The sequence below is a fragment of the Bufo gargarizans genome, chromosome 2 (assembly GCF_014858855.1).
Source record: "Bufo gargarizans isolate SCDJY-AF-19 chromosome 2, ASM1485885v1, whole genome shotgun sequence".
In the NCBI taxonomy this organism is placed as follows: Eukaryota; Metazoa; Chordata; class Amphibia; order Anura; family Bufonidae; genus Bufo; species Bufo gargarizans.
The window spans coordinates 322,021,407-322,048,300 of NC_058081.1; the positions used below are offsets into that span (position 1 = coordinate 322,021,407).

At 44.4% G+C, this 26,894-nt stretch overlaps 1 protein-coding gene across 1 annotated transcript in view; it reads left to right on the forward strand.

Annotated features, from left to right (window-relative positions):
- The first annotated feature begins 21,959 nt into the window (after positions 1-21,959).
- Positions 21,960-26,894, forward strand: part of PLXNC1 (plexin C1) — a 131,945-nt gene continuing 127,010 nt past the window's right edge. The window contains 1 exon segment of the mRNA XM_044280514.1: positions 21,960-22,963. Coding sequence (XP_044136449.1) covers positions 22,058-22,963 — 906 coding nt within the window. The 5' untranslated portion in view covers positions 21,960-22,057.

A 26,894-nucleotide genomic window follows, 5' to 3' on the forward strand; every position in this document is an offset into this window, starting at 1 on the left:
AGATCCTGTCTGTGGAGCATCCACCTTCACTCAGTCAGCATTTGGTCAGTAATCCATCAGTATTGCTAAAGCCAAAACAGGAGTGGATCCAAAACAGAAATGACACACAAATGGAATATTTGTATGTCTTCTGTGTTTTGTACCCACTCCTGCTTTTGGCTACCAAATCATAAGCCAATTCTGATCCAAAATAGGGACCATGTCATGCAGGACTTACAGCTGTTACATAGATAGGATCCGTTGTGCGTCTCATTTTTCCATTCTTTCTGACAGATCAGAAAAAAGGTAAAATAAATGATGATGTCAGCCAGGCCGAAAGGCAAATTAGTGGCGCAGTCATAAAGTGGGGAGGGTAGGAACAGCATGAGAAGTCCACAGATTGGCCATGTGGCATAGTGGTGAGGTGTAAGCTGCATGAAGAGCCCACAGAGTGGCCCAATGACAGAGTCTGTAGGTGGCAGCAGCATCAGGAGGAGGCCATAGAGTAGCACAATGACAATGTGGAGGTGGCAGCAGCAGCATCAGGAGGCCACAGAGTGGCACAGTGACAGTTTGGAGGTGGCGGCAGCATCAGAAGGCCACAGAGCAGCACAAATATAGAGTGTGGAGGTGGTGGCAGCAGCAGCATCAGGAGGAGGCCACAAGGTGGCACAATGACAGTGTGGAGGTGGTAGCAGCAGCATGAGGAGACCACAGAGTGGCACAATGACAGAGTGTGGAGGTGGGTGGCAGAAGGAGCACTTGGCATCAGGCGGGTGGAAGCATCAAAATAGTAACTGAGGCAGGTAGCCAGAAAAAAACTGTCTTTTTTGTCAAAGTGTTGGCACCATGGATGATCTAGTATGATGCATCAGGCATTGGTGGGTGGAAATCCTGGCTGATCCACGCCTGATCCATCTTGACAAAGGTCAGTCTCTCCACATTTTGGATGGACAGGTGAGTTCTTCTTGGGGTAACTATGGCCCCCGCTGCACTAAACTCCCGCTCTGATGCCATACTACTGGCTGAGCAGAACAGCTATTCCAGGGCAAACTGCCAGTTGCGGTCACAAATCCAGTTTGGCTGCTCAGTAGTCCAGCAGATCTTCAATGTGAGGTGGCAGGGTACTGTCCAAGTATGCCACCACCTGCTGGTTCAGATCCAGCTCCAGGTATAGCTGCTGCTGCTGCTGGTGAGTAGTTTTTTCACAAGGCGGGTGAAGAAAGCTTCTCATCAGCAACTCTAGACTCAAGTTGCTGCTGATGGAGCTGGAACTGCTCCTACCTCCCCACCTTGCCACAGCAGCCATGGCAGTGGCACGTGAGTGCAGAGGGACCCCCCCCCCCCCCCCCGGCCAGACCTGTGAGAGGATGGACGATGGAGCAGACAGGCAGCGGCCAACTGACTATATAGGATATCTCTATAGTAGTTCAGTTTGTCCTCCCTCTCAGTGGGTGTAAAAAAGGCCCCCATTTTGGACCAGTAGCGTGGGTCCAACAAGGTAGAGAGCCAGAAGTCATCCCTCTGCCGAATGGTGACAATTCGGCTGTCACTACCCAAGCAAGTGAGCATGCATCAGGTCATTTGTGCAAGTGACTTGGAGGGACTCCCTACCTCCATCTCCACTGCATACTGCCACGGTGTGTCTGGGTCCTCTGCCTCATCTTCCTCATCACCCTGTAGCTCCTCTTGCTGCTTCTCCTCTCCTGTCACCTGTGTAGAAAAACCACCCATTTCGCTAGACATTGCTTGTGCTCCAATGTCCTCCTCCTCCTCCAGTTCAGCCCCCACAGTGCTCATGTGGCTGTGAGATCTAGGCACCACGTCTCCAGTCTCCTGACTAGCCAAATTTATCAGCATCTGTTCCAGGACATGAAGCAGTGGAATGACATTGTTCAGCCCGTAGTCTTGGCGACTGACAAATAACATGGCCTCCTTAAAGGGCCTGAGCAAACGGCAGGTGTCACGCATGAGCTGCCACTGGCTGACATCGAAGTCACACAGGGAAGTACTCCTGTCCACTTGCTCATTAAGAAATCATTTATGGCCTTTCTCTGTTCGTATAGTCAGTCCAACACATGGAGGGTGGAATTTCAACGGGTGGAAACGTCGCATATCAGCCTATGTTGGGAGATGCTGTTCTGCCGCTGCAGCTCATGGAGGTTGTGCTTTGTGGTGTACGAGTGGCTGAAGTGTATGCAAAATTTCCTGGCCATTTTTAGGATGTCTTGCAGATGGGTGGAAGACTTCAGGAACCGCTTGACAACCAGATTGAACACATGTGCCATGCAGGGCCTATGGCTCAGCCCTCCTTGACGCAGCGCCGACACCATGTTCTTCCCGTTGTCGGTCACTGTTGTTCAGATTTTGAGTTGTCACGGAGAAATCCAGGATTCGATTTCTTGATGAAAGACACGGAGCAGTTCCTCCCCTGTGTGACTCAGTTCGCCCAGGCAAACGAGGTGCAGAACAGCGTGAAACTGCAGTGCCCTGCACATGTGGTATGCTGGAGGGGCACTGTGAATTGTCCCTGCAGTGGAGGCTGAGGACAAGGTGGAGGATGAGGAGGCAAAGGCGGACATTGTCGCAGGACCAACGGCGTGAGAACGTGGAGGCGAAAGCGGCGTCACCTGGCCAAGTTGCTGGTGTGGCTATGCAGGAACCACATTCATCCAGTGGACCTTAAAGGACATATATTGTCCCTGACCATAGTTACAGCTCTACACGTTGGCCCTGCCTTGCACTTTGGCAGACACCGACTGGCCCACCTTCTGTTCTACATACGCGTGCAGGGCTGGAATTGCCTTTTTAGCAAATAAATGACGGCTTGGGACTCTCCACCTCGGCTAGGCACAAGCCATCAGTCCCCTGAAAGGTGCAGAGTCCAGCACTTGGAAAGGGAGGGACTGCAGCACCAGCAACTTGGCCAGGAGCACCTTCCGCTTCTGCATCGTTGGATGAGTGCACGCATACTGTTGTCTCTTGGCAATCGCTTCGGTGATTGATTGCTGATGGAATGAGGAGGAGCAGAAGCATCAGGATCAGCAGATGATGGGAAGGACAGACAGCCTTCAGCTGAGGTGGTGGAGCCTTGCCTTGACTGCCTAAAATCGGGTGCATGCCACAAGTTGCTGCGGTAGGCTGGACCACACCAAAACTGCCACACCGCCGAGTAGGTTAATTTACTCCCAACACTCCGCACTGACTGACTGCTACCGCCACTTCTTCCGTGAACCCCTGCATCACTACTTTCCGGGCCGGTAGGCTCCTGTGAAGAGAGTGGTCTCTACCCCGGGCACATTTGGCTGCCGACCTCCCACTACTGCCACCCTGTTGACTCCCAGCCATGCTAGTGACTTGCTGGCTCCGCCTCAGCCTCACGGGCAAGCTGCGACCCTCTTCTACTGATGATGATGAAATCCCTTATTCACCCAGCTCCCAAGTGCGATCAGCTACATCATCATCATCATCGAGTACTGTCTGCACGTCACTGATGTCCTCATCAACAGTCTCTGGGTTAGGAGCCTGACCGCTCGCAACACCAGCTCCCACGCCATTCTCCTCATCACTACTTGCCCGCCTACGGGAGGAAGCGAAGGATGTCTCCTCCACATCTTGGCTGGCCAGTACTGCTGACTGTCCTCTAGTAGCTCGTCCTCTTTGTATAGTGTAGCTGAGCCCACAGCATATAATACTTCTCTGGCTGAGGGAACAGAAAAGGACAGAGGCAGGTTGAGAACAGGTGAGGGCACAGGGCCTGCTCCCGGGCCATGCCAACTAATGGTTGTGTCTGATGAACCCACCGACTCTTGGCTGGGGGTGTCTCATGTCACTTTGGACGAAGTGGATGACCGAGTCAACCATTCGAGAACCGCTAAATTGCTGCTTAAGACACGCCTGCTAGATGACACCGGGAGCTCAGGCCTCTCGCTGCGACTCTGGCAGCCACGCCCCCTTACTCTACTGCAACCTGTGCCTGCTCCAGAAACATTTAGGCCTCTGCCACTCCCTTGTGCAGGGCCTTGCACTTCTCTGTCTGACATACTGTTAGATCAAATAAATAAATAAAAAGGAAATTAAAACACCCCAAAAAAGTCTGTATTTTTCTCACTTCACCACACAACGGCTAATAAACCCTTTTTTTCCCACTAATACATGCCAAAAAGGGCTTTAGAACATATAACTGCACTGCTGAACAGCAAATAATCTATATTTTTTGCCACTAATACACGCCAAAAAGGGCTTTAGAACATATAACTGCACCGCTGAATGGCAAATATATATTCTTTTGCCACTAATACACAGCAAAAAGGGCTGTAATTTTCTCACTTGACCACACAACGCCAAATCCTTTTTTTTGTGCCACTAATAACGCCAAAAAAGTGCTTTAGAACATATAACTGCACAGCTGAAAGGCAAATATATATTTTTTGCCAGATCTGTAATTTTCTCACTTCACCACACATTGGCAAATACTTTTTTTGTGCCACTAATATACACCAAAAAAGGGCTTTAGAACATATAACTGAATGGCAAATATATATATTTTTTGCCACTAATACATGCCAGAAAGGGGTGTAATTTTCTCACTTCACTACACAACGGCAAATCTTTTTTTTTTTTGCCACTAATACACGCAAAAAAGGGCTTTAGAACATATAACTTCCCTGCTGAACGTCAAATACGGTATACATTTTTTTGCCACTAATACACGCCAAAAAGGGCTTTAGAACATATAACTGCACTGCTGAATGGCAAATATATATATTTTTTGCCACTAATACATGCCAGAAAGGGGTGTAATTTTCTCACTTCACTACACAACGGCAAATCTTTTTTTTTTTTGCCACTAATACACGCAAAAAAGGGCTTTAGAACATATAACTTCCCTGCTGAACGTCAAATACGGTATACATTTTTTTGCCACTAATACACGCCAAAAAGGGCTTTAGAACATATAACTGTACCGCTGAACGGCAAACATATTTTTTTGCTACTAATACATGCCAAAAAGGGCTGTAATTTTCTCAATTCACCACACAACGGCAAATACTTTTTTTTGTGCCACTAATACACACCAAAAAGGGCTTTAGAACATATAACTGCACAGCTGAACGGCAAATAATATATATTTTATATACAGCCTACAGCTGTCAGCCTAGTTGTAGTTTTACAACACCTGGAGGGCCGCAGGTTGAGCATGCCTGCTTTAAAACATATAACTGCACCTCTGAACTGCAAATAATATATTTTTTTTGCCACTAATACATACCAAAAAGGGCTTTAGAGCATATAACTGCACCGCTGAACGGCAAATAATATATATTTTTTTGCCACTAATACATACCAAAAAGGGCTTTAGAACATATAACTGTACCGCTGAACGGCAAATACGGCCTTATTTTTTTCCACTTACACACACTACAAAAGGCTTTAGAACACACAACTGCACCGCTGAGTGGCAAATAATATTAATTCTTTTGCCACTAATACACGCCAATAGGGCTTTAGAACATACAACTGCACCGCTAAACGGCAAATAATATATATTTTTGTGCCACTAATACATGCCAAAAAGGGCTGTAATTTTCTCACTTCACCACACAATGGCTAATAAGCCCTTTTTTCCCACTAATACAAGCCAAAAAATGCTTAAGAACATTTAACTGTACCGCACAAGGGTAAATAAGCCGTAGAATTTTTTTCTTTGTAATAAACCCTGTTAATGGCTGTATCAAACAGCACTTGCACCTCAATAGAAAAAACGGTTTGCTGGAATTACAGAGCTGTATAATGGCAATTTGGATCCACAGTCAGTGCAGCAAGGTGTAATAGGATTGTTCCTATTACCCGGGCTGTAACCTCCCCTACTGAACCCTGTTGTAGATAAATGCTGTGGAATGATTCCTCCCTATCCTTTCCCTGAACTTCTATACAGCAAAAAAAAAAAAAAGTTTTAAAGTCTTTCCTAGCACTGTCCCTAGCTCCTGCTGACGTCTCTCCCTGCACTTAGTACAATGGCTGAATCCGAGATGGCTGAGGGTATTTATAGGGCTGTAACATCACAGGGCTGGCTGGCTGCTGATTGGCTGCATGCATGGCATTGTGGGTGATCCTTCGTTCCCAGAGTTCCTTGCTCCATGTCCTAACACGTGCAGCAGCCATTTTAGGGAAAAATGCGATTCATTACCATGAAGCGTGAGGAAATTCGGATTCAGTGCGAATAACATTTTTGCTGAAATTCGGATTGAATTCTACTTCGTCAACTTCGATTCGCTCATCTCTAATGATGAGATATGGAGCCAGAAAATCAAAATTGTTACCCTTTGTGTATCTGTTAATTGAAAATGATTACAGGCAACCATCTCATGAAGTTGATTGAAAGAATTCCAGGAGTGTGCAAAGCTGTCATCAAAGCAAAAGGAAGCTACTTTGAAGAATCTAAATCTAAAATATAAAACATATTGTGGTTTGTTTAACAGTTTTTTGGTTGCTACTTAGTTCCATATATTCATCGTTCATTTGCAAGCAAAGCACAAGAAACAAACTTTATAATTGTCTTACAATGGTATTGAGTTTCAGCTGTTATTTACATGTTGCATCTGAATACATGTCCAGTGCTAGGAGGGATGCATGCTCAATAACATAGTCCCACTGCCCAGACCATCTTGTGCACCCGCATCAGAGTGATTCTTGACATTCAAAAGAACACCAGGGGATGCCGTAACAAGCATGTAACCACAACAGGTATATTTTTAAAAAGGATAAAAAAAAATGTATTTGGCGTGGTGATGTAACAGAAACATTTAATATTGATTTCCCTTACGTCCAAAAAGCATCACAACCGGGGTATTACTGCCCCTGTGAACAATCAGGACAGCATGAAATCTAATACTGAAGGACTTCTTGGTAGAAACAGAAAACATATGATGGGTGCAATATTGCTCACTTGTAATATATGTAATATACTTGTAATATATGTAGTATAGATAATATACATACATGCATTTGTAATTTTAACACTCTCCATAAACAATGAGACCGAGTTCCCAGGTTTAGGATACAACAAGGGCAGATAAATAAAGCTTTAAAATTTTGCTTATCAGCAATTTAAAAGACTGGTTGAGCAATTAAAGCGGCTGTCCCATAATCGTTAATTTCTAATGATAATTTGTTTTCCCTTAGTCCTAACAGCAGCACAACCGGGGGTATTACTGCCCTTGTGAACATTTAGGACAGGTGGAACTTTTATTAATTAAGTCAAACAAAGTGGTAATTAACCAGGAGTGCCCCCTATAAAGCCCACCGCCAACACACAGACTGTGCGTTTTTTTTCTTTCCTACGGACAGAAAGGACAGGTGGTGGTCTATTGAGACCAATTTCTACTTTATTCCTGCAGTCCAGGGGTCCGTTGTGCGTACCCCTTGGGCTCCCGCCACCCCCCCCCCTCATTTTTTACCCTGTGGGTTTGGAGACAAGCATCTACTCGTCTGACCATAGTCTTTTTTGGTATGGGGTGACATGGGGAGGCGCCTCCATGCGCCGCTAACATAGCCTCGGGGTTCTGTGTAGTACGTACTTCCGGTTCGGCTCCGGACCGGAGGCCGTAGGATAAGTTGTGCCGTCCGGCCCTGGCAGTGAAAGGTTGGGTCCTCTTCCTTATTGGCGTCGGGCTCCAGTGATCCTCCAACTTCCGGTCGCTGCCGGACCAGAAGCGGAGCCGCACAAAGGGTTAAGAAGTCTGTTATCCTTAGTTCCAGCTAACAGGTAGCTAGGAGCTTTTACACTTTTTTGTCAGCTGTAGGCACTAATTTTCTTCCTTTCTCTGTATTTGGAACTTGAAGCAGCAGTAAACGTTGGCTCCTCCCCTCTTACCTATTAAAGTAGACCTTCCATTCAGCTGTCTCTGAGCCACACTTTTGCTGAGAGTTGCTAACATTGGTGCAGTCTAGTGAGTACTACAGATGGTTACTCCCTGCTAGATTGTCCTGCCACCTCTGCTGCTGTAAGCATCCAGCTATTATTTTTTGCAGAAGTCCTCTCCAGGCTCTGGCGAAATGCCCTCTTCGGGACGCAAAACTTCTTCCAAACGCAGACACCTGTCATGTTGGGAATGTGATACTCCGCTGCCTGACGATTATCTCTATAATAAGTGCCAGAGTTGTCGCCCCCCTCCTGAGACCCAGTCTCTGCATATGATATCCTGGGTAAAGGAATTTGTAGGGAAGTCCATAGCTAATGCATTGGCCCAGAGGAGACTTAGACAAAGTTCTCCTAGGAAATCGACATCTCTGGGAGAAGACTTGATGATTATCGATGAAGTCCATTTCTCTGCTTCGGATAGTGAGGAAGAGGAGAACACTACCACCGAGATATTTCTAGTGGAAAAGGTGCAGCAACTTTTAAGATCCATCAGGTCTAAGGACCAGGATGTTGATCAAGGGAAAGCTTCTGCATCCACCTCTAGGGGGCCTAGGGCCTTCAAGGTGGAAAAGTCGCTCAGGAGTCTGATGACAACTGAATGGAAGCATCCTGAGAAGGGACCGGTGATATCTAAGAGATTTAAAACCTTATACCCCTTAATCCAGGACCAACTGGACGACTGGGATCTGGCTCCTAAAGTGGATCTAGTCATAGCCAAGCTGTCGAGATGCACTGTGGTCCCCTCGGAGGATGGGTCTAATCTCCAGGATCCACTAGATAGAAGAGTGGAATGTACTTTAAGAAGAGGCTATTCTGCCGCTTCCGCCTCCGCCTCAGTTGCAGTTGCATCATCAGAGGTTGCTAATTTTCTAAGAAAGAAGCTCCTGGAAATTCAGGCAGATTTAGACTCTGGTGTAGCTAGAGCTGACATCAGTTCCCAGTTCAGGTCTGCTCTCTTAGGTGCGGATTTTCTAACTGAATCGGCTTCTCAACTACTTAAGCTGGCTTCTAAGTCCATGGCCCTTTCCATAGCCAGTAGAAGGCCCCTCTGGCTTAGACCCTGGAAGGCAGACAATGCCTCCAAATACAATCTTTGTGGTCTCCCTTATGAACCTGGTAGACTATTTGGGTCCGAGCTGTATAAGATAATGGAGGGACTCTCCAATAAAAAAGGGATGTGTCTCCCTCAGCAATCTTCTAGAGGGAGAAGTAGGCAATTTAGAGGATCCGGATCCCAATCCTACCGTAGACCTCACAGGGGACAAGGCTTTCGCGGCAGAGAGAATCAGCGCACCCAGGAGCCTAGAGAAAATAATCCGAGCCTTTGACGCCATCTCTACTCCTCTGGCAGACCTTATTGTAGACCCGTATTTTCTCCCCGGCTTGATCACTCTGGTAGATGGATGTCTCCGCCACTTCCAAGGAGATTGCGAACACAAAATTTCAGACCCGTGGGTCCTTCAGGTCATAAGAGAGTCTGTGTGTTGGGGGTGGGCTTTATAGGGGGCATTCCTGGTTAATTACCACTTTGTTTGACTTAATTAATAAAAGTTCCACCTGTCCTGATTGTTCACAAGGGCAGTAGTACCCCCGGTTGTGCTGCTGTTAGGACTAAGGGAAAACAAATTATCATTAGAAATTAACGATTATGGGACAGCCGCTTTAATTGCTCAACCAGTCTTTCAAATTGCTGATAAGCAAAATTTTAAAGCTTTATTTATTTGCCCTTGTTGTATCCTAAACCTGGGAACTCATTGTTTATGGAGAGTGTTAAAATTACGAATGCATGTATGTATATCATCTATACTAAATATATTACAAGTATATTACATATATTACAAGTGAGCAATATTGCACCCATCATATGTTTTCTGTTTCTACCAAGAAGTCATTCAGTATTAGATTTCATGCTAAACTGTCCAGAAAAAATTCAGGCCATTGTACTATGTGAATGTTACATTGTAAACTCTATGGGAGGAATGTGTCATTATAGGTGTATTTCAGGTTATATTTTAGACTGGAGTTGCTATGCGCACCTGCACAGTAATAATAAATTTGGCACAAGTACAATGTGGTTGCGCCTATATCTGTAAAAGTACGCTGGGGGATGCCTGGCATGAAGTTGAGATATTTTAATGGGCATCTGTCAGTAGATTTGTGTCTATGAAACTGGCTGATCTATTACATGTGCACTTGGCAGCTGAAAGCATCTGTGTTGGTCCCATGTTCATATGCAGTGATGGCCAGTTCGCATTGTTCGCCCGCGAAAATAAGCGGGCTGCCATCTTTTTTCACTAGTCCGGCGAGGCACAGGTACGCCCTCACCTGTGCCACGAGCCGGTCTGAAAACAAATGCGGTCACCGTGAGCAGGCAGTTCTGAGAACAGCCCAATGAAGGCCCCCGGTGGCTGTTCTTGGAACTGCCTGCTCCCGCTGACCGCACTTGTTTTCAGACCGGCTCGCGCACAGGCACAGGTAAGGGCTTACCTGTGCCTCGCAGGACTTGTGAAAAAAGATGGCAGCCCGCATATGTTTCGCGGGCTAGCAATGTGAACTGGCCATCACTGTTCAAATGTGCCCACATTGCTGAGAAAAATGATGTTTTATTAAATGCAAATGAGCCTCTAGCAGCAACGGGGGCATTTCTGTTACACCTAGAGGCACTGCTCTCTCTGCAACTGCAGCGATGTCTTCAGCTGCCAAGCACACATGCAACAGGTCAGCCAGTTTCAGAGGTACAAATCTGCATCTTTTAAGCCCCAAGTGGATATATCTTTACAGCTATACTATCTTCAGTATATTTTGGGGTTGGGTGAGAGCAAAACAGATCCTTCAAGGGATTCTGTCATGACATTTTAGGCCTATAACCTAAACATATGGCCAGGTCCGTACTAATAACCTGAATCCGTAACTGTCCTTATTAAATCTGCCTGTGGCTCTATTAGCCCAAAAAACTGTTTTTTTATAACCTGTCAATCACCTACCTAAGGTGCCCAAGGGGACATCGCTTCATACAGTGTGCCCGGCTGCACCCAACTCCGTCTGGTGCCCTTCCCAGTTGAAATCGCCGCCCTCCCTGTGTATAGTGCCGCCTCCGCAATCGTCCGGTCCCTCAGCTGAGCAGAATAAAATGAAGGAGATAATCTTACTTACAATTGCTAGCCAGAACCCCACCCTTATGTCTGTTTATCAGATAGATTTACTAAGCTGTCTTTTCCTAGAAAGCCTAGTCAATGATTTGCATGCACTTTCTCATCTCAGCCTGTAAGTGAATACTATATAGTTATGTGGCAGATGATCCAGAAGAGGATCTCAATACCGAAATTAAACAGATCCGTGGCATTTAATACATCTGGATTTCTGGATTCATCCGATTGTATTAAATGAAAACTGAACAAACAGATTGGTATGAAAATCATTGTAAGTCAATGGGTGCCAGATTGTTTTTTTTTTGTTAAAAAAAAACCCAGATCCAGACCATAGATTTTCATTTCAGATCTGGTTTGTTCCATTTTACAAACCAGACACAAAACCGCAGCTTGCAGTGACACCAAAACGCAACAAAATGAAACGGATGCATACTTATGCATCCTGATCAGCTTTGTCCCCATTGACAAAGAATGGGGACAAAACTGAGCCATTTAATTACGGTTTTGAGATCCTCTGCCGGATCTCAAAATCGGAATTGAAAACGCAGATGTGAAAGTAACCTATCAGTTGCTATAAAGTTGTCCTGGCTTCTCTCTCTGCAGGTGACTTTGCATCTCCTCACCCCCTTTGCGACCAAAAGGAGAAAGGATACTATTTGAATATACACTCACCTAAAGAATTATTAGGAACACCATACTAATACGGTGTTGGACCCCCTTTTGCCTTCAGAACTGCCTTAATTCTACGTGGCATTGATTCAACAAGGTGCTGATAGCATTCCTTAGAAATGTTGGCCCATATTGATAGGATAGCATCTTGCAGTTGATGGAGATTTGAGGGATGCACATCCAGGGCACGAAGCTCCCGTTCCACCACATCCCAAAGATGCTCTATTGGGTTGAGATCTGGTGACTGTGGGGGCCATTTTAGTACAGTGAACTCATTGTCACGTTCAAGAAACCAATTTAAAATGATTGGAGCTTTGTGACATGGTGCATTTCCTGCTGGAAGTAGCCATCAGAGGATGCGTACATGGTGGTCATGAAGGGATGGACATGGTCAGAAACAATGCTCAAGTAGCACGTGGCATTTAAACAATGGCCAATTGGCACTAAGGGGCCTAAAGTGTGCCCAGAAAACATCCCCCACACCATTACACCACCACCACCAGCCTGCACAGTGGTAACAAGGCATGATGGATACATGTTCTCATTCTGTTTACGCCAAATTCGGACTCTACCATTTGAATGTCTCAACAGAAATCGAGACTCATCAGACCAGGCAACATTTTTCCAGTCTTCAACAGTCCAATTTTGGTGAGCTCGTGCAAATTGTAGCCTCTTTTTCCTATTTGCAGCATACCTCGGTTGTAACGAGTGGTTATTTCAGTCAACGTTGCTCTTCTATCAGCTTGAATCAGTCGGCCCATTCTCTTCTGACCTCTAGCATCAACAAGGCATTTTCGCCCACAGGACTGCCGCATACTGGATGTTTTTCCCTTTTCACACCATTCTTTGTAAACCCTAGAAATGGATGTGCGTGAAAATCCCAGTAACTGAGCAGATTGTGAAATATTTAGACCGGCCCGTCTGGCACCAACAACCATGCCACGCTCAAAATTGCTTAAATCACCTTTCTTTCCCATTCTGACATTCAGTTTGGAGTTCAGGAGATTGTCTTGACCAGGACCACAACCCTACATGCATTGAAGCAACTGCCATGTGATTGTTTGACTAGATAATCGCATTAATGAGAAATAGAACAGGTGTTCCTAATAATTCTTTAGGTGAGTGTATATAGTGGCTCACCGCTTGAACCATAAATAACCTGAAAGGCTAAGTGGTGAGAATATGCTTTCAGTGCTCACAGAGCTGAAAAAAGTAATAGGAAAAATATAGATTCCCCTTAAAAGGCATAGGTGGACTATTTAAAATATTTAATACAAAAAAAAGTAAAACAATATGTACCATATAAAAAAAACAAAAAATACAACACAGTATAAAATATATATAATATATACAGTGGATATAAAAAGTCTACACACCCCTGTTAAAATGTCAGGTTTCTGTGCTTTAAAAAAATTTGATAAAGATAAATAATTTCAGAACTTTTGCCACCTTTAATGTGACCTATAAACTGTATCACTCAATTGAAAAACAAACTGAAATATTTTAGGTGGAGGGAAGAAAACAAATAAAAAACTAAAATAATGTGGTTGCATACATGTGTGCACACCCTCTTATAACTGGGGATGTAGCTGTGTTCAGAATTAAGCAATCACATTCAAAATCATGTTGAATAGGAGTCAGCATACACCTGCCATCATTTAAAGTGCCTCTGATTAACCCCAAATAAAGTTCTGCTGCTCTAGTTGGTCTTTCCTGAAATTTTCTTAGTCGCAGCCCACAGCAAAAGCCATGGTCCACAGAGAGCTTCCAAAGCATCAGAGGGATCTCATTGTTAAAAGGTATCGGTAAGGAGAAGGGTACAAAAGAATTTCCAAGGCATTAGATATACCATGGAACACAGTGAGGACAGTCATCATCAAGTGGAGAAAATATGGCACAACAGTGACATTACCAAGAACTGGACGTCCCTCCAAAGTTGATGAAAAGACGAGAAGAAAACTGGTCTGGGAGGCTACCAAGAGGCCTACAGCAACATTAAAGGAGCTGCAGGAATATCTGGCAAGTACTGGCTGTGTGGTACATGTGACAACAATCTCCGGTATTCTTCATATGTCTGGGCTAAGGGGTAGAGTGGCAAGACGAAAGCCTTTTCTCACAAAGAAAAACATCCAAGCCAGGCTACATTTTGCAAAAACACATCTGAAGTCTCACAATAGACATCCTAAACAAGATAGCAATTATGTGGATGTGATAATCAATATAACAATAGGACATGTTGGCTAATCTCTCAATTTTAAAATCAGTTTGAGGGTCTAGTAAGACCGCAGAGTGCTCCTGTCTTTGCTATTATTTTGTTATATTGATTATCACATCCGCATAATTGCTATCTTGTGTAGGATGTCTATTGTGGTATTTGTGGTTCGCTGCGGGCATCCTCCATTGTATGCATTTTTGCTGGGGATCGTCATTCATAACGGGCCACAAGTGCAGGATTTGCTCCCCTATATATATGCACAACTGCATGTGGGTTTGAGCACTTCCTGCCTGTTTAATACCACGCCATTCTTTTCAGTTTGTATATAGAGATGCATGGAGGTGTATAAACTCCAATTTAAATGTACCTGTTTTCCATCCACAGGCTACATTTAGGTGCACCTGTGAGGCCTGGGCCATACCAGCCAGTCTTGAGTGGGACTCGCAGACTCCTCCCACCTCCCATTGCTAGCATGGTTACATGCTGGAGGTAACTGGTGAGTTGTTTGTGAGTTGGCCTCATGCTCCTGTAATTTGCCCACTGGCTCCTGGTATTGCCCACATGGCACAGGTAGGTGAGTGTTAGGTCCCGAGCTACTTGAGAAACCTTGGCGCGGTGCTCGGGCTTGGCTAATCTCTCAATTTTAAAATCAGTTTGAGGGTTTAGGGCTCTTTCACACCTGCGTTCTTGTCTTCCGGCATAGAGTTCCGTCATCGGGGCTCTATGCTGGAAGAATCCTGATCAGGATTATCCTAATGCATTCTGAATGGAGTGAAATCCGTTCAGGATGCATCAGGATGTCTTCAGTTCCGGAACGGAACGTTTTTTGGCCGGAGAAAATACCGCAGCATGCTGCACTTTTTGCTCCGGCCAAAAATCCTGAAGACTTGCCGCAAGGCCGGATCCGGAATTAATGCCCATTGAAAGGCATTGATCCGGATCCGGCCTTAAGCTAAACGTCGTTTCGGCGCATTGCCGGATCCGACCTTTAGCTTTTTCTGAATGGTTACCATGGCTGCCGGGACGCTAAAGTCCTGGCAGCCATGGTAAAGTGTAGTGGGGAGTGGGGGAGCAGTATACTTACCATCCGTGCGGCTCCCGGGGCGCTCCAGAGTGACGTCAGGGCGCCCCAAGCGCATGGATCACGTGATCGCATGGCACGTCATTCATGTGCATGGGGCGCTCTGACGTCACTCCTCTGGAGCGCCCCGGGAGCCGCGCAGACTGTAAGTATACCGCTCCCCCGCTCCCCGCTCCTACTATGGCAACCAGGACTTTAATAGCGTCCTGGCTGCCATAGTAACACTGAAAGCATTTTGAAGACGGATCCGTCTTCAAATGCTTTCAGTACACTTGCGTTTTTCCGGATCCGGCGTGTAATTCCGGCAAGTGGAGTACACGCCGGATCCGGACAACGCAAGTGTGAAAGAGGCCTAAGTAAGACCACAGTGCACCTGTCTTTGCTATTATTTTGTTATATTGTTACATCTGAAGTTTCCCAAAAGCATGTGGGAAAAGGTGTTCTGGTCTGATGAAACCAAGGTTGAACTTTTTAGCCATAATTCCAAAAGATATGTTTGGCGCAAAAACAACACTGCACATCACCAAAAAAACACCATACCCACAGTGAAGCATGGTGATGGCAGGATCATGCTTTGGGGCTGTTTTTCCTCAGCTGGAACTGGGGCCTTAGTTAAGCTAGAGGGAATTATGAACAGTTCCAAATACCAGTCAATATTTGCACCAAACCTTTAGGCTTTTGCTAGAAAGCTGAACATGAAGAGGAACTTCATCTTTCAGCATGACAACGACCCAAAGCATACATCCAAATTAACAAAGGAATGGCTTCACCAGAAGAAGATTAAAGTTTTGGAATGGCCCAGCCAGAGCCCAGACCTGATTCTGATTGATAATCTGTGGGGTGATCTGAAGAGGGCTGTGCACAGGAGATGCCCTCTCAATCTGACAGATTTGGAGTGTTTTTGCAAAGAAGAGTGGGCAAATCTTGCCAAGTCAAAATGTGCCATGCTGATAGACTCATACCCAAAAAGACTGAGTGCTGTAATAAAATCAAAAAGTGCTTCAACAAAGTATCAGTTTAAGGGTGTGCACTCTTATGCAACCATATTATTTTATTTTTATATTTTTTCTTCCCTCTACCTAAAAGATTTCAGTTTGCTTTTCAATTAAGTTGTACAGTTTATAGGTCACATTAAAGGTGGAAAAAGTTCTGAATTGATTTATCTTTGGCCTCCTGCACACGACCGTTATGTGCACCCGTGGCCGTTGTCCCGTTTAACGTGTTTTTCTGCGGTCCCATTGACTTTCAATGGGTCCGTTGAAAAATCTGGAAATGCACCGTTTGGCAGCCGCATCCGTGATCCGTGTTTCCTGGCCGTGAAAAAAATAGGACCTGTCCTATTTTTTTCATGGCCAACGGTTCACGGATCCGTGAAAAAACATGGATGCACACAAGATTGGCATCCGTGTCTGTGATCCGTGGCCGTAGGTTACTTTCATACAGACGGATCCGAAGATCCGTCTGCATAAAAGCTTTTTCAGAGCTGAGTTTTCAGTTCGTGAAAACTCAGATCCGACAGTATATTCTAACACAGAGGCGTTCCCATAGTGATGGGGACGCTTCTAGTTAGAATATACTACGAACTGTGTACATGACTGCCCCCTGCTGCCTGGCAGCACCCGATCTCTTACAGGGGGCTGTGATCCGTACAATTAACCCCTCAGGTGCCGCACCTGAAGGGGTTAATTGTGCGTATCATAGCCCCCTGTAAGAGATCCGGGGCTGCCAGGCAGCAGGGAGCAGACCCCCTTCCCTCCCCAGTTTCAATGTCATTGGTGGCCAGTGCGATCCCCCCCCCGGCCCCCCCTCCCTCTATTGTATTTTTATAATTGGTGGCCAGTGTGCGGCCTCCCCTCTCCCCCCCCCCCCCATCATTGGTGGCAGTGGAGAGTTCCGATCGGAGTCCCAGTTTAATCGCTGGGTTTAAACTCTGATTATCCGATGCCTGCCCTGGCTGTAGGCTGACTACTGTACTGAACCATTGCTGCCTGCCCTTACCTCGGATTGGTTTCACAGATATGCACGAACTCTGCCTGCATCAAACTCACCCTGTTTCTGACTCCAAATATTGCCTGATCCTTTGGGACCATCTGAAGTGGTAGCAGCTCGGTCGGTCACCGCAGCGAAGGCCAGATCCCTGTATAGGCGTTGAAGGGTGAAATCCAGTGGACCACCAGGATAACGCCCTTAGGCCTCATGCACACAAACGTATTTTCCTTCCGTGTCCGTTCAGGTTTTTTTTTGCGTACCGTATATGGAACCATTCATTTCAATGGGTCTGTGAAAAAAAATGGAAGTTACTCCGTGTGCATTCCATTTCCGTATGTCCTTATTTCTGTTCTGCAAAAAAATAGAACGTCTTATTATTGTCCGCATTACGGACAAGGATAGGACTGTTCTATTAGAGGCCAGCTGTTCCGTTACGCAAAATCCGGAATGCACACAGACGTCATGCGAATTTTTTGCAGATACGTTTATTGCAGTCCGCAAAATAAATACAGTTGTGTGCATGAGGCCTTAGAGATAGCCTAAAGTCAAACCAGTTAATTGGCACAGTGGGTCCATCCCACTTTGCCTCTCATTGTAATCATTAGTAATAAAAGCAACAAAAAGGACATCTGTATGATTCCGCAGATAGATCAAAATGTGTACTGTAAGTCCTAAGAGCACCCTCTGTACAGACTTCCAAACCAGAATGACCGCACTTCTCCTCCAATCTCACAGTTGCCAGCCCAATTTTCTTCTTCTGACCAACTTGGTTATAAATTACAGGAAGAATTTTTTATTACAAATTTTAAAAACCAAAATGAATGATTGATAAAAATTAAAAGAAATACATGACCGTGGTTTAGATACCAATAGAAACATATTGGGGACATTTATTAAAACCAGTAATAAGAAAAAGTGGCTTAATTGCCCATAGCAACCTATCAGATTTCACCTTTTATTTTTTCGAGCTCCTTCCTTAGAGTTTTCCTTAGCATCAGTTGTGATAAATCTCTCCAAGACTGCATTTTCTGTAAAATGATCATAACTGGCATGAGCTCCCTGCTTGAAAAATCATGGAAATCTGCAAATATGTGGACAGCTGGCAAACCTGTAGTGCACTCTCCTCCTGCTCACCCAGAAGTCCAAATTATATTGAACCCTAGATTCAAAGACTATAGCTTCTGTAAAACTATTCTGACAGGTTTCCCTTTAATGGCATGTAGAAGAAACACAACCAAATGGTTTAGGATCCAGTCTGGCATTTTCTAATGGTTAATGTGAGTTTTGCTGTTATCTGATGATTTCCCTATGTGTTCTTTGATGTGTTAAAGGAACATCCATAATTTAGAAGCAAATATTTAAATAAAGCATTGTATTTAGAAAAGTCCAATATGATCTATATAAGATGACCGTGCACGTTTATCTAGGTTGTCACTAGAGGGCGCTCCAGCTTTCCTTATGACTTCCTCTCAGGCCTGTAGAACACAAGAATTGCTCAAGCATCTTTCCAAACAAGGATGTTAATTCTTAACGACTTGACATCAAATTACATGAAATCAGTTGCTCAACTCACACATTAAACCTCTAACAATAACAACAGACTTCATGCTTGTGCATGGTAATGGAAACACACAGGTGGGGAGCAAGTGGAGGATTTCTGAATCAATATATACACAAGTGCAATATAGAAACATAGAAACATAGAATGTGTCGGCAGATAAGAACCATTTGGCCCATCTAGTCTGCCCAATATACTGAATACTATGGATAGCCCCTGGCCCTATCTTATATGAAGGATGGCCTTATGCCTATCCCATGCATGCTTAAACTCCTTCACTGTATTTGCAGCTACCACTTCTGCAGGAAGGCTATTCCATGCATCCACTACTCTCTCAGTAAAGTAATACTTCCTGATACTACTTTTAAACCTTTGCCCCGCTAATTTAAAACTATGTCCTCTTGTAGCAGTTTTTCTTCTTTTAAATATTCTCTCCTCTTTTTTTACAAGCTGTGTCAAGGTCCCAAAGCTAGGGAGCTCCATATAGGTTTCATATATAGTATAAAAGGGAACTATAAGAACTCTTCACAGCCCCATTATAAAGATGCTGTTCTTTATGGGTAGGGGACACTAGGGCCTAAATGTGACTGCAACTTCTGAATCCACTACATGATATATGTTATCTCCCCAGCTATATCCTGTCTTTATTCGCTCTGAGAGGCTGTATACCATGACCAGTGCTATGTATGCACAGAGGTTGTAAATCTTACTAATATTTGCTTGGACTTGTTCTGGGTACTTCAATTAACATAACCTAGTAGAGAACAGGGGGTATCTGCAAATGGTTTATTGTTAAAATGTAATGTAATATAATGTTGAGTTATGTAATGTCATGTATTACTCCCAGCATAGCTCTGTATGTTAGTGGCAGAATTAACTAATTTTGACACAGCCCTTTGCAGAAGGTTGTTAGGTGTGGGCTGGCTCCACCTCTAGCTCTAGAGCAGGCATCCTCAAACTGCGGCCCTCCAGCTGTTGTAAAACTACAACTCCCACAATGCCCTGCTGTAGGCTGATAGCTGTAGGCTGTTCTGGCGTGCTGGGAGTTGTAGTTTTGCAACATCTGGAGGGCCGCAGTTTGAGGATGCCTGCTCTAGAGTGTTATAGTCAGAGTCTGAGGGAGAGCTTGAAGAGGGAGGAGGAAGACACCATGTGCTCCTCTCCTCAGGTCAAAAACCTCTCAGATACTCACAGTTTTCTGCATGTTCTTGAAGAAAGAAAGGAGAACAATCTAAAAAATAGAGAATCTGTATGGCCAATCAAGGAGTCAGTCAGCAAGGTAACCTGCGTTTACAGCTATGCAGACTTTGCTGTCCTGGAGGGATAACAAGTTAAGGCTACTTTCACACCTGCGTTAGATGCGGATCCGTCTGGTATCTGCACAGACGGATCCGCACCTATAATGCAAACGCTTGTATCAGTTCAAAACGGATCCGATTGCATTACCATGAACAAAAAAAGATACTGAAAGTCAATATGAGGCGGATCCGTTTTCAATTGCACCATATTGTGTCAGTAAAAACGGATCCGTCCCCATTGACTTACATTGTAAGTCAGGACGGATCCGTTTTGCTCCGCATCGTCAGGCTGAACGGAGCCAAACTGATGCATTCTGAACAGATCCTTATCCATTCAGAATGCATTGGGGCTAAAAGCCCTGAAACGGATCTCACAAGCGGACCCAGAAACGCCAGCGTGAAAGTAGCCTAAGACTTGGAAACAGATATGGAAACAGAAAAACTAAAAGAACAGTGGCATCTGACAGATGTCTTTGACTACAATGAGATCCACTGGGTTTCCATGAGGGAGCCCCAAAATTATTTAACAGAATATTACACAGGGGCTACTACAGAGACTCTACCTAGCCTTACATAGGTCTAGTATCTGGAAGCAATAGGTGTATTACAGTATGCATGCAGCAGTTTACTGCTTGTAGACATGTTGTTTCAAAGATCCATATTTTCTCATTTAGCTATATAACATACTATTGTATGTAACATGTTATTTTCAGAAATTTTGAGTGAACACGGCTTTATGCTTTTCTAAACAACCAGCAAAATCATTATAAGAGCTAATATACACAGGGGCTAACAGATCAAGAAATTGAAGTAACTGTCAGGTTTGTTGGAGGAAGCATGAAGATATGAGGTTGTTTCACAGCCAAAGGCATTGGATACTTGACCAAGATCGAGGGTGGTCTCAATGCTGAGCTATATGTGAGTATCCTACAAGACGAGTTACTTCCTAAACTCGAGTACTATGGGTATGAAAAGGACAACATAGTGTTTCAGCAGGACAATGACCCAAAGCATACATCGAGGTTGGTGAAGAAATGGTTCAATGACAATGAAGTAGAGGTGCTGGATTGGCCCCCACAGTCCCCAGGCCTCAACCCAATTGAACACTGGTGGGTAGAGTTAAAGAAAAGGTTGTACCCAAGTAAGTCGACCAGTATGCACCAACACTGGGAACGTGTAGAAGACCTGGGAGCAGATTTTGGCTGAGACATGCTTGAATATGATCGAGACCATGCCCAGAAGGATTCAGGCAGTGCTGAAAGCCAGAGGTGGATTTACAAAATACTAACAAAATAATAAAAATTAAAATTTAGAGTTTTAGAAGCAAAACAGTAACAATACAGTTACATGACAAGAATCTGCATAACTAACTATATGTTAAATAGTCCAATTTATTTATGAGATAGCATGCTGCGGTTTCTGTCCGGCCGCCTCTCGGCATGTTTGCGTGCTGCGACTGCATCTCCCACCCGTCCCCATTATAGTGAATGAGGCCGGGCCAGACTTCCGGCAGCACACGAGTGCAAGCGTTAGTACACCTGCAGCAGGCTGTTCCCCTGCCGGACAAACTAGCGCTAGTGTGAAAGTAGCCTAAGGACGCAGTGTGCGTCAGAAGTGCATTGGCGATGTAATAAGTGGTGAAAGTGGTGATGAGTCCAAGGTTGGAGTTTTAATATGTACCACGCTGGGCAAATCATTTATTGGATTTATAACCCATACCATGGTGTTGTAACGCCTATATGCATTGCTGTACACGATGTACGACCTATACCATGGAGTTGTACAGCCTATTTGCACACAGCTGTACAGGATTCATGCTTGTGCTTATGAGCTCTTGTCTTAACTTATTAGTTACAGCTGATAAACAGTAAGAAAAAATGTTACAGAAACTTCCTGTTCTAATTTTAAAAATCAGCAAATACAAGAAAAAAAGAAGAAATGACCGTGCATGCACTACATTGTGTAAATTCATTACAATCAACTGAGGGCATTACAGAAAATACTTTCCTAACTTAGGAAGTCAGCATTTCAAGAGACTAGAAATCAGTTATAACTTTAGGCACTCGTCTTAGAAACAGGAACTACTGCACAATTACCCAATACTTGTAGGTTTCCAGCTAAATGTGATACAAGACGGCCGCAGAACTTCTCATATTATAACGGCAGAGCTTCGGTGGAGAGGCTGGTGGCTCAGGATGTCACGGATTCCACTCTCTCTACTCTTCATCTTCATGCTGACGGATCTGGTTTACAATGAGGAACCTTTCCATTTCATGTATCCTATCAACAACATTGCCGTTGGGGGAAAATATGTCATAGTTGCCACCGAGAATTGTCTATACCAATTTACTTACACTCTGCGTTGGCTAAAGACAACTGGACCTCAGGGGAACAATGACACAATCTGCATGAGAGAAGAAAAGCGTGACCACAATACGACTTATAACAAAATCTTACTTGTCTACAATGACACTGTGCTGACGTGCTGGAATAGGAAAGAAGGATTCTGTAGGGAGCTACATATCGACAACTTAAAGCCTGCAGGAGAAATTGTAACAGGTGTGGTGCCCCAGGACCCAAAGCATCCAGCTAGAGGTTTTATATTCTTTGCAGAACAGTCCATCAACTTATTTGTCGCAACATTTCCTAATAAAGAGTTAAAAACAATCATTTTAAGAACAAAAGATATTACTGGCACGTTTATAATTGATAATGAAGCACTTTCTGTTTCATTGAAGGCCAGAGCAGCAGATCTGAACTATGTTGATGCATTCCAGTGGAAGAACATGTTCATCTTCCCTTATTACCCGTCTGTTGGTGGCAGTCCCAGGGTTGTCGTGTTACATGTAGATACAACGACTTTGATATTTCATACCCAGTCCAACCTCATATGTGGGAGCAACCCACAAAGAAAAATCATCTTATCTTCATTTGCATTTGAGTCTTCAGAAGGTCTCCTCTGGGCAGGAATATTTACTACAAACAACACAGCGTCCATAGACAGAACCGCATTATGCATTTTTAATTTCACTGTCCTGGAGACACGAACCAGAACATGTATCAATGAAGACTTTGAATTTAACTATAACAGTTATAATTGTGTAAGTATTAACTCCATTTATGAAACAATTGTATATTAACTGTATTATAATAAGCACAGAAGTGTGCCAGGTGTGACAGCACAACAAACCCCATGGACTTAGCCACTGGGGCTCTGTTATTTGAATGGAAAGACTAGTGCTACGTGTGATGCTATTCTTTCCATAAAATGTAATGGAAACCCCATAAACCTTTACCGAGGTATTGAATGCAGGTGTGAACATAGGGGGTCATTTAATAATCTGAAATACACCTAAATTATGCGTATTTCAGACGCAGATTGGGGTGCAAGGGTTAGTTGCGTCACAATCAGCGACTTCTCCCCACTCATGCCAGGTCTAAAATTGTGGTCATGGCGTGGGCGGGGAAGGGGATGGGCCAGCCGATCCTTTATTTTTATTTTTATTTAATTTTTTTATATGCTTTATTTTCAAATTTTTAAGACAAGAAAAGCGAACATGAAAGAAAAGTAAAGTCATTGACATTCAACTGACAACCAAATGTAATATCAATTGCATATCAATTAGGAGTAATACACCTCCAAATTCGGACGATAACCCTAATATTTCTGATTATGAAGAAGACCAGTGGTCTGCGATTGCCTAACATTCACACAGCACACATACAGGCAGCGACCCACAGAGTCAGTACTATAGATTACCCTGATGTTGAGTTAGCCAACCAGAGGCCCCAAATCATGTCAAAGTGATCCGGTGTACCCCTGGCAGCAAAGATTAGTTTGTACATAGGTAATGCCGCATTAATAAGCAGAACTCAGTAGGATAAGAAAGGACTCTTTGGGGGCTTCCAATTAAGTGGCATAAAACAGTAATAACCTATAGAGAATTCTATTGTGCTTCTTAGGAGTCATTTCATTAATGAGGCCCAGTAGACTAACTTCTGGAGATATAACTGCCGGGAATTCAGTCTAGATTTCAGATAGACATGGACTTTCGTCCAGAGGTCTGCAATAACCGTACACTCCAAAATCATGTGTCTCAACGTCCCTCTGCCCCCACTGGGTCGGCCGGTCTTAATAAATGTGCCCCATAGACTTTACTTATTGCATGCTAAATAAAAATGGAGTGCGTCAAAATGGCAGCAGCACTGGATGAGATGTCAAGGCTGGGACAAGGAGTAGAAATCAGTTTACATGCATGTTACTAAACGAATCAGGCTGATAAATCAACAGTTATCTTTCTCACAACTTTCTTGCCGAGTCTTGGGTGGATTGCAGTTTTAAAGGCGTTGTCCAAGATAATTACATATGTATGAGTGCATACTAAGTTCTTTCTCCAGCTGCATTCTCTGTGGTGTTGGTCCAGTCCTCCTGCCGCTGCTTTACTACAAACTGCAGCACTGATGTGTCCTAATATGGCATGTGACCACTGCAGCCAATAACTGCTCTCAGCAGCTTAAAGTATACAACCGGTCGCAAGACCGAAAATCCCTGTAGGGGCGCTACTTATTTAAACTAAAAGATATAAACTTTATTGAGTCAATTAAAACATGGTCTATAGTAAACCATAACCCCACAAAACTATCAGGAACTGTGTTGGTTTCTAAGTTGCTATTTCTTGTGATCCCCTCAACAATGTTGCAAGGAAGGGAAAGAATGAAAAGGGGGAGGGTGAATGGTTGCACCTTCTGTATGCAGTTGCACTGCACAGAGTGGAGATAGGTCCTTAAATAGGAGATATGAATTGATTTGGGCCCAAATCAATAATTATATATTCCTGTCTCCGCAATCTGCACTCATATGTGCATTGCTTATTCACTGCCTCTTTACTGCCATCAAGGCTATGACATTGACACACTCCCTCGTGCAATGTGATGCGGCTTCATCAGGGGTTCGGGGTATTAGCCTAATACCCCGAACTCCTGATGAAGCCGCATCACGGCGAAACATGTCGGGTGAGGACTAGTATTAGGCGCATTACTTTTAGGCAGGTTATTAGTGCTCTGGTCTGGTGCATGTAAAAATATTACAGTGCAAAACGCGCAATGAGTGTAATTGCACGAGGGAGTGTGTCAATGTCATAGCCTTGATGGCAGTAAAGAGGCAGTGAATAAGCAATGCACATATGAGTGCAGATTGCGGAGACAGGAATATATAATTATTGATTTGGGCCCAAATCAATTCATATCTCCTATTTAAGGACCTATCTCCTCTCTGTGCAGTGCAACTGCATACAGAAGGTGCAACCATTCACCCTCCCCCTTTTCATTCTTTCCCTTCCTTGAAACATTGTTGAGAGGATCACAAGAAATAGCAACTTAGAAACCAGCACAGTACCTGATAGTTTTTATGTTTTGTGGGGTTATGGTTTACTATAGACCATGTTTTAATTGACTCAATAAAGTTTATATCTTTTAGTTTAAATAGGTAGCGCCCCTACAGGGATTTTCGGTCTTGCGACCGGTTGTATACTGTTGTATACTGAGGGTTTACCTCCCGAGGGTCTCTACTAGGGCCCATTTATAAGTGTCCAGCAGCCTAAAGTACACAGTAGAGGTATGGTGGGGGGGGGGGAGGGGGGGGGTTATTTCACCCGGTGGTTAAGTTTAGCTGGGTGAGATAACTGAAATCCAGAAATAGTGCTGCTTCAGCAAGGCATACCTTGCTGGAGATTGTGTTGTTTAAACTTGTATGGGCTGGATTTCCTTGGACTGGGAGACAGGTTGGTAGTGGGAGTCTTCCAGTCCACACCCCTAGTCCACTACAGATATTACCTTTAGCTGAGGAGATCACAGGTGAGGTCAGCTGGGCTATAATCAAGGAGGGATAAGACAACCCCCTGTGTATGACTGGGGGGAGAAAGTGACCCTACAGGAAGGGTTGGAGCAAGAGATCCTGTGTGTAAACTGAGTTTTTTTAGGTGAGTCAGGGAGAAGATCTCTGTATTAGGTAGAGCCCAGATGGACAGGTGTTTATTTTGGTTTATGTTTGTGATGGTGCTGAAGTTATGATCTTATGAGTGCAGGACAATAGCCCCGCGGGCAGCCCGATGTGCACAGCATCATAGTAATCTATGATGCTGTGCTCTCCCGTGCGCATAATGTATGCTGCTACGGGACATATGGCTCACGGACCGTATGTCTCGGAGGGAATACGGTTGTGTGCATGAGCCCTTAGTCTGTTCAAGGGAACTGGGAGGGATTAGAATAGATGCTAAAGACTACATATGAAACTGCATGTTACATATGGGAAGATTACATCTTAAAGGGGTATTATCATCTTATTGATCAGTTTTAATTAGATTATTTTGCCCCCACTGAAAACTTTTTGATATACATTGCATTAAAAATAAGCAACCTATCTCTTTAAAATTTCATTTTTGTATCTGTGTTGTTTACTGGCGCTGCCCATAGATACGGCCACATCTCGCCTGCTGCATCCATGGGCCGCGCCTGCGCACTTCATCTCTGCGATCCTGCAGCTGTCCTGTGCATTTAGACCAGAGCGCGCATGTCTTTATCCCTTTCGGGCGGCCGCGCATGCGCAGAATATCCATCGCGTCTGAGAAAGATCCGCTCATGTGCGGCCGTCCGAACAGTTCCGGCGAGGCAGCAAAGTGAGCGGATGGACGCCTGAGGACCGGGATACTATTTCCTAATAGGTAAGTCTACTGCCCCACTAATCCACCAACGATTATTGAATATGTGCCAATAAAGGGGTTCAGGGGACAGAAAACACTATTGTTTTGAAGGGGACACATTTATCTAATGCAATGAAACAGAGGGGCAGACAATTTGAATAGGAGTGGCACTGGGGGCAACTTTGTGAAATGTAGGGACACTGGGGGCAACTATGTGTAATATAGGGACACTGGGGGCAACTATGTGTAATGTAGGGACACTGGGGGCAACTATGTGTAATGTAGGGACACTGGGGGCAACTATGTGTAATGTAGGGACACTGGGGGCAACTAT